Source organism: Zerene cesonia, chromosome 13 (assembly GCF_012273895.1).
Source record: "Zerene cesonia ecotype Mississippi chromosome 13, Zerene_cesonia_1.1, whole genome shotgun sequence".
Taxonomy (NCBI): domain Eukaryota; kingdom Metazoa; phylum Arthropoda; class Insecta; order Lepidoptera; family Pieridae; genus Zerene; species Zerene cesonia.
Window position 1 is genome coordinate 2,446,290 of NC_052114.1, and position 8,617 is coordinate 2,454,906.

Below are 8,617 nucleotides of genomic sequence, written 5' to 3' on the forward strand. Positions count from 1 at the left end.
CTTCTCCCGAAATGGGTAACAGTATACAAAGCTTTCTCTTTCCCGTCCGATCGCTCCAGGCTCCCAAGAACATGATGATAATGCATGGTAGCGCAGTGTTGATCACACTCCTCCAAATATCAATGGACGATATCAGAGTTTGCACTTGTCGTTCGTACGATGTATAGTTGTTGCTGTTCTTTTTAACTAGAGCATTGCATATTTCGTCACCAAATTGAAAATTTACACGGCAAGCTTTGTCCAAGTTAAAATTGCCCATAGCGAACCTCGAAATCACACTGGGTATGATAAGCCCCGCAAGTAGCGGTTCCACCGTTATATTCTGCCGTATGTACCATAATTTGTCTGAGAAATTTCTATCCTTGTACTTGATGAGATGTTTGTTTAGAGGTTTCTCTTCAGCCTTTACCGGGTCTTGTTTTTCGTCGGCCATCTTGGATATGTCTCACGTGTTGAGACGGTATGCGACACTTGCAATCACAATGCTATGTCCATTTTATAACGGTAAGTTATAATCGGTTGCAATGTTTAATTAAATACAGTGGACGTCGATATGATAGAACAATAATTGCCTTATTATTTACTTGTCCGATATTTGTTTGATAACAAATATGCACAGATAATGATAACCGTTGTCTGTAGATAATAAGGTATTGTTTCCATTGGATGGATAAGCAATAAGCACTCGATTTGTGGACATTCAATGTCTACGTAAAGATTGAAGGAACATCGTTAGCGCGATTCAATGACAAAAATTATCATGAAGATTTTAATTACCCAACGTCGTTAATATTCCTGTTCTGTTATTGTGAGGACTTTAGTTATTGAATTATTCTTTATACAAACAATGATAACTATTTCAAAATGCGTGGAACGCTTGCTAGAACATAGACGTGGTCGAACGTATGCTATTTTATTAGGAAATACATTTAAACCATAGCAACCGCTTATATGTCTATTTATGTTTTCAAAAATAACAGTTCTTTAATTTTATTAAGTTGTTTTCCTTGTCCTTATTTTAGCATTGTGATTATTTAGAGACGACAAAAAAGCAATTTTCGTTTTGTTTTCCTTTTATCGTTTGCGCGGTTTTTTTGCCTTTACCCAATAGAGTACTTGGCAATTGCTATATACTATATTTGGTTTTATAAAAAAATACGGTGTGGTTATGCCGACGACAATACTTTCATTATCCCCTATCCGTTAAAAAGCGGGCAACGAATTTGAAAACGCTCTTATGGGGTAAATAACCTCCTGTCTTTTTTGAAGTCGGTTGTAAAATATGATTAAATATTTTCACTTGATTTTTGCAAGCAAAAATATACATAAGATATTTGTAATTTTATAAAAATTCTTTGTCTATCTTATTAGATATGTCTACATCTCTTGAAGAATTAGACTCGAGCGTTGTAGTGAACAGAAAAAAGGGGTTCAATCAGTGTCGTCATTATCAAGTAAGACGCAGTAGATGTAGTTTTCACGTAACTGTGTAACTATGAAATTGTATTCAATAAATATGGCACATAATAATTGTTAACTAACTCCTGTTAAATTTGAAATAAACTTTACTAATTAAAAGTAGTTTTTTAGTTAAGTTCGTGCTGGTAATAAAGCCCTTTTTTAATGATTTTGATGATGATCACGAGTATTTAATATTTTAATAGTTTTCCTTAACATGCCTTTGTATTATACCATTATAACTACGCAAAATATTATCTATCTAGTACAAAAGGACATTTTATCGATATGAATTAATTTACAAGTGTTGGATACATTTGATTCCATATCGAATTAAAAAGCTTAGTACTTCAACCACATTACTGAATTATTACTAGTACATAGATATGTCTTTTCGATTATTATTTTTTTTTAACTTAGGAGAAGAGAAAATACGATAACCAATTGTTGACCATTCATTCTAAAATACGTTCAGTTGTTTATACCAGCAAAAAATTTTTTTTTTCGTTTAATGTAGGATAAGATTTTTTGTAATATTGATTTGAAAATACACAATAAAAAACCGTATAAATAAACAGTTTTACCGCTATTATAACAGTTTACGAGATTGACGTTAAGCGATTGTGGTGATATTATATTAGATAGACAGTTATTATTTACCATCATATCATAACTATCACCATACTCACTATGATCATATGTTCAATCTATACTAATATTATAAAGCTGAAGAGTTTGTTTGTTTGAACGCACTAATTTCAGAAACTACTGGTCCAATTTGATAAATTATTTTAGTGGTAGATAGCCCATTTATTGAGGAAGGCTATAAGCTATATACCATGGGCGAAGCCGGGGCGGACCGCTAGTGTGACTATATAGTTCAAAGACATGCCGATTTTCATGAATTCTATTTCAACCAATACGTTAAGTAGACCGTGGCAATGCACCGAGACCATAAATTGAAGTGAAATAAATTTTAGTGAAAATATTTTACGAGCATCTTTCGATCTTACACCGTCTTTAACTCTAAGCGATTGCTTATAACATTTTATAAACAAAGTCGAAACACTTTTTTCGTATTGCTTTCAGGACTAATTAAAACAAAAGAATCCAATTTATATAAAAAAGCCCAGTCCGTCGAAAATAAGTCAACAAAAGGTATAATTAATTAATTAATCGATCGATGATTATACAGTTGTTTTTCTAATTTGTAGTTCCTCGTTATGCTTTGTCTTTGAGTACTTGAAATATGATGGGCCAATTACTTATCTATTCCTGCCATCTAATGTAACAACTACTTGTGGTTTAATCTACATGTGTATTGTGTAGGTATGCGAAATAATATCATGTTTATTTAGTGTATTTTGTTTTAAATAGCTTTAATGTCATTTGTTAACATTTCAATGAGACGAAGGTCGTACAGCTGATGAAAATTATTTTATTTGCATTATTATATCTAATTTGTTTCTTTATTCTTTACCTTACCTACGGCCGTATGGTTGTTAGTTTAGTTCGTGTAGCATAATTAAACGCTATCTAATTTGTTTTTAGCACCACATATTAAACGAACACACATAATTACAAAATCTAATTAAGCAAGTTATTTTCCTTTAAATGATATAATTAGAACGATGAGCAAAAGTTTTTCGACATTATAATACATTCAATAATGAAACCGTTTAATTATTAATTGTTATTTATAACTCAACGACAAAAAGGTAGACAATTCTTATATTATTTTCGTATAAATATAATTGTTCTTTCCTGATATTTATTCTTAATTCTTCGCTTGTTGACCCACATTTACCTGGCGCTCATTTCCTTTTTATTTCGTGTCACAATAAATTTTACCGACTAACATAATTGCAATCGAAGTCGAGATCAGGAAATTCGAGCGTAATTTAAACAAATTGTCACGCTATTAAACGCGAAAATTTCCGTAATATACTAGCAATTTGCTGAAATTAACGGAATTACGACCAATTGACAGATTAATGATAGCTCGATGTGTGTTTTTTTTTTCGGTTTTTTGTAAACAAATACGCGCGAATGTTCCATCAATATACAAAACCTTTTTAGATTAACACCACAGACGATAACAACAACTAATGAATTCAAATGTCACAAAAAACGAGTGCAAAAAACCGCTACGCAACCGGTTTGTAAAACATGGTTTTCTCACAATCACTTCTCGGCACGATATTTATATTTTTAAATCTTTAATATCACAGTCGGTCGCATTGTGGACGTCGCCAATGGAACTGACCATCAGCCATTGTGTATGTAACATTCGTAACATCATTATTTACTTAAGCAATTGCCTGCTTGTCCGGTTTAAGGATGCTATATTTTGCGACATTTATAATTTACCTTTAATAGTGGACTGAGACTCTGGTTTTGATAATATACTGATGTGATAATGTGACAATATGTGATGTGATTGTTATTGATTTAAAATATATTTGGGACTACATACCCCTATTAATTATAAATGCGAAAGTACCTCTGTCTGTCTGCTTGTCTCTTCTTACGCGTAAACAACTGAACCGATTTGTATGAAATTCGAGACCCAAGGATGTTTTTATCCTAAAAATCCTACGGGAACGGAAAATCCCGGTACGTCTGTATATTCCCTTTACATGCGGGCGAAGTCGCAGGAGGAAAGCTAGTAATTCATACAAGTACCTTTACTTCCTATATCGTGATAGTAGCTGTTATATGTTGATATCACATTTACAAGGTGATAATCTTTATTTTTAATCTGTTCACGTGCAATACACTTACCATTATATAGACTACAAAACAATAAATAGAGTTCATATAAATATGCTAATCATTGACAACATTATCAGCCTATTGATGTTCATTCCTGAGTTTACTTTGAGTTAGTTTTATGTTTATTTTAGTCTTGGTATAAAGAAGTTTACTTAATTATATGTATCAGTGGTACAGATGTGAAATCGGGATTTTACCTTTCAATTTTGTAAACGTAAACTTAGATTTATTAAGGCAATAAGGCGAAATAAAATATGTCATAACTATATTCTCATTATAAGTATAGGTGATATGATGGCATGACTAAATATGTGACCAATAAATCAGTTTGCTCACAAGTTATATAATCAGTTTAATATTCTTAGTTATCGTATAGAGAGTTAGTCATAGTATAATTAATAGTGAAACTAATATTAAGGTGAAAACGTTCTAAATTTAAGGTGAAATTTTTATGGTAATTTTACCCAGTGCAGTATTTTACCAGTTATATATTGCACCTACTTAAACTTTTACAATGGCATATCTATGTGGAAGTCGAGCACGCTTCGACACGAATTGGGCCAGCTCGCACCGGGGAAGATACTACGCAGAAAATAGTCGTCAAATACATATAAAAATATGTAATGCTATTGCGTTTAAGAGGAGTTAGAGGCTCGTATGATTGTTTTTACGCTTATTCCATTCCTGTATTCCCTGTCAATCCTGTCTTCATACCTCTTAACATCTGCAGAGGTAATGTAGGTACATTACCTCTGCAGATGTTCATGAGCGTTGGCAGCCGCTTACCATTAGGTGAGTCACGTTGCCCGCTGAAACATTAAGAAGTTCGTAAGTAATAATTAATAATGACTCTTTTAAAAATATTTCTTTTAGATAAATATTTTGATATAGCGTAATGTATTAGGGATCGACATTTTTTTTTTCTATTCAGAATCACCTATTGATTAAGATCAGTATTCTTTATTTTTTTGTTATTTGTTGAAAACCTTGAGTCTTTTCTCTGCTTTTAACCACCATGTGAATACGAGAAATAGCATTTAATAGATAACTGAATTTATCTGCATATTACTAAAGATACCACTGCCCCAATCGGTTAACGAATACATCGTGAAAAAACGTCATACATGAAGCCTTTGTCTCTTTCATGCAGAGAAAAAAAAGAGGGAGTGAATAAGACAGATAGAAAAAGAAATTAATTATATTGAGTTTTTTTTGGTAATAGCAACATTCAATTAGTATTCACAAATTCGTAGATATTACCGATTTGATTTAATGGTTATATCAAGTTGGATCTAAGGAACGGATACAAAAAATCTAGGACGTCTTCTGACCTAATCAATTCGCCCACAGTCATACAGTTGCAAAATTGTAGAGTAATTGTGTACGCCCGTGTGTATGTATGTATACTCGATGGTTACAATGTCAAGATCAATTTTGTGTATGATGATAATCAATTAGCTAAAAAATAATGACCTTTAAATAAACTGAGCAGGTTATACAAGAAATTTGAGGATTCTGCAGAGATTGACACCTGTTTTTTTTAAGTGGGGAAATCTTGCATAAGATACCCACGGCACCCGGAGAAGGAGCTGTGGGTTATTTCGGATTCCTACCGACTAAAACCCCACTGTGTTCCGACGCGCTGCTAAAGCCCGTCTAAAGACGGGACTGCGTCTGCGACTGCGTCTATGCATTCACTTTTTAATTTTATAAAAAAATACTAATAAACTCACATGTAAAAATTAACTTAAATTATCTGATGCAACGAAGGCTGTGTACATGAAGTTGTTATTCTGATTAAGACTAGTTTATGTACATTTACGGTTATTTGGCTTAAGAGCAACAACTTTTTGCGAACATAACGGCTTTTCATAGTACATTTAGTTTAAACTAGCTACGCCGCGCGGTTTCACCCACGCAGAAACCCACGGGCATTAAGAAGTGTTCATAGAGCACATGTCTTATTGTGATTAAGTTGTGTTATTGTCGTTTTATTAAGATTTAGTAGTTTTTGCGTAAAAAAAGCCGGCCGGAACTGCAAACGTATATAGCTTTAAGTAATATTAAATTAAATTTCTTTATGGAATCAAATTCAAGTTCAAATTTTAAAAATGTTTCCTTGGAACTACCACAAACATTTTTTATCCAGGAGTATATATAGAACATTGGAGTATAAATTGAAAATTATTAAAGTGTTTTAATATTAAAATGTTTTTATATATTTTTTATTAGTTTTTATATAATTATAAAAAACCTCGACTGGCTTCAAACAGTAAAAACCAAATTATATAACTGGCACGAGCTTTCAAATAAAAACAGAATCATAAAACTGGATTCATTCAGTCAAATGTAATGAAGTAACAAAGACAAAAAAAATGGAGTCGAATTTTTTGAAGTTGGTTGAAAAAAATGTGTTATAAACTCAAATTATTCGTTTACGTCGCAAGTGAGGGATTTTATTGTATAATTTTTGTGTCTGGAGATAGATAGGATACATCCCAGGCCAAGCCGCAGGCGAAGAGCTAGTACTGTCACTCAGTGAAGTTTCAGCTTTCAAATGGCGAATGAATTTTTAAAAACGGTCTAATGGTATTTGTGTAAGCAACAAAAAAAAGCCTTTTATAATATTAGAGTAGAAAAATATAATGAAAGCAGACTCATGAAAATTATGCTATGTTAATGAAATAAAATTCACACTGTCTACACTGTTTAATTATGGACTTCGTCTGTGACGAACAGACAGCAGCGCTTGGTTTCTTTGGTTATATGTATTTAATCTACTTAATTAGATTTAACAGTGATTGATTATTTCGAGGTCGAAGTTTTACGAGTCTGGTTGAAAAAACCTCGTCATTGATTCATCAAAAAAAGTTGTTACGTGTCGCTACATAGTATAAAACGAAGTAGCTTTCTCCGTCCCTATGTCCCATGTACGCTTAAATATTTAAAATCACTCAACAGATTTTGATGGGATTTTTGAATAGATAGTGTGATTCAAGAACAATGTTTATATGTAACATCAATTAAATTAATCCAAATTTAAAAGGTAAAAGGTAGTATATAATATTTTGCCTTAAGATTTATCTTTGGCACCTTTTTAGGACCAGTTGGCATTCATTTCTAGGAATAGCAATATTATTAATTCTTACCATTGATTTGTTTTACAAGTTGAGTATAATTAGAATCATTTTATGTAAGAGAAAAAAGTTCTTTTGCCAGTCACAATCCATTGTTTTATAGGTCCGTCAAGGCTACAAACCACGAGTATTAATGGATTCTTAAATAAAAATCAGTTTCATCTAGCAGATAGTATAAAGTCCGAATATATTATGTAATACCGATATATGTAATGAGGGTTATTAACTAGCTGTTTGCCTTATTATTTGTTAACACTATCATCATAGAATAAAGACAATACAGTAACTACAACGCTTTTGATTTCGCAAATCGCAATCAACAAATCGCATTTTTGAGAACGCAATAAAAGTCGAAAATTTTAGCAGTTGTCACAATTCAATGAGAGCTATTATTGATTTATATATTATAGTAGTTATTGTGTTAGAATATTATTGTATTATAGTATTATAGTAGTAGAAAACGACATAAAACATACGCGCGGCAGCCCCTTTCTAGTGTCCCGAGCTGCAAATAACATCGCGTATGTAGCTCAGGCATGTTTGACCTCTTGTACTAACTGTGTTATTATCCTAAACCAGGCCGAGTTAAGTTCAATAAAACAAAAATCATGATATCCGTCCAATATTGAGTTATAAGTGGTTTAACTTACACGACTTTCTTTCATACAGGTAGATATAGGGATATTTCTATGTGATATTCACAGTTCACATTCTATATATAGTCACAGATAATCCCATATCTACAACCTATTTAATATTATCATTAAATAAACCTATTTATTTACTCACACTAAGAAAAATCTTTTAAATCAATTCTTTAGAAGCGTAAAGGTTTTTTTTCTTCTAATTTACGTAAACTATGTCAAGTCATGACCGATCATTAAATACATGAACTTTGTTTACAACCAGTCTTGTTCTATTTTCATTCGCGGCAAACGTTTATTTTTTTTTTTAATCGCCATTGTTGTATGCTGATATTTATGCTATAGTTCATATTATGCAAGACGTTTTTTGATTTAATTCAACTGTGTCTTGAATTATAATGTTTGTGACTTATTTATTTAAAAATAGATATGCGATTTGACGTTCTATTTTAGGATAAATTCCTCAAATACTCTTTCGTATTTTTTTAAAATAAAATCTAACGACAACCAAGAAGTATGATTACAAAGTTTATATACCTAGTCTTGCCATAAATATTGTAATAAAGAAAAAAGAAAATTGTTAACTGCAAATAACATTTATTA

The 8,617-nt window shown here is 31.8% G+C and overlaps 1 protein-coding gene across 1 annotated transcript in view; it reads right to left on the reverse strand.

Annotated features, from left to right (window-relative positions):
• LOC119831249 (proton-coupled folate transporter-like) overlaps positions 1–3,715 on the reverse strand; it is a 16,549-nt gene extending 12,834 nt beyond the window's left edge. Inside the window, exons 1-2 of the mRNA XM_038354543.1 lie at positions 3,530–3,715; positions 1–636 (exon numbers count right to left, since the gene is read on the reverse strand). Coding sequence (XP_038210471.1) covers positions 1–433 — 433 coding nt within the window. The 5' untranslated portion in view covers positions 434–636; positions 3,530–3,715. The remainder of the gene's footprint in view (positions 637–3,529) is intronic.
• Between the last annotated feature and the right edge of the window lie 4,902 nt (positions 3,716–8,617).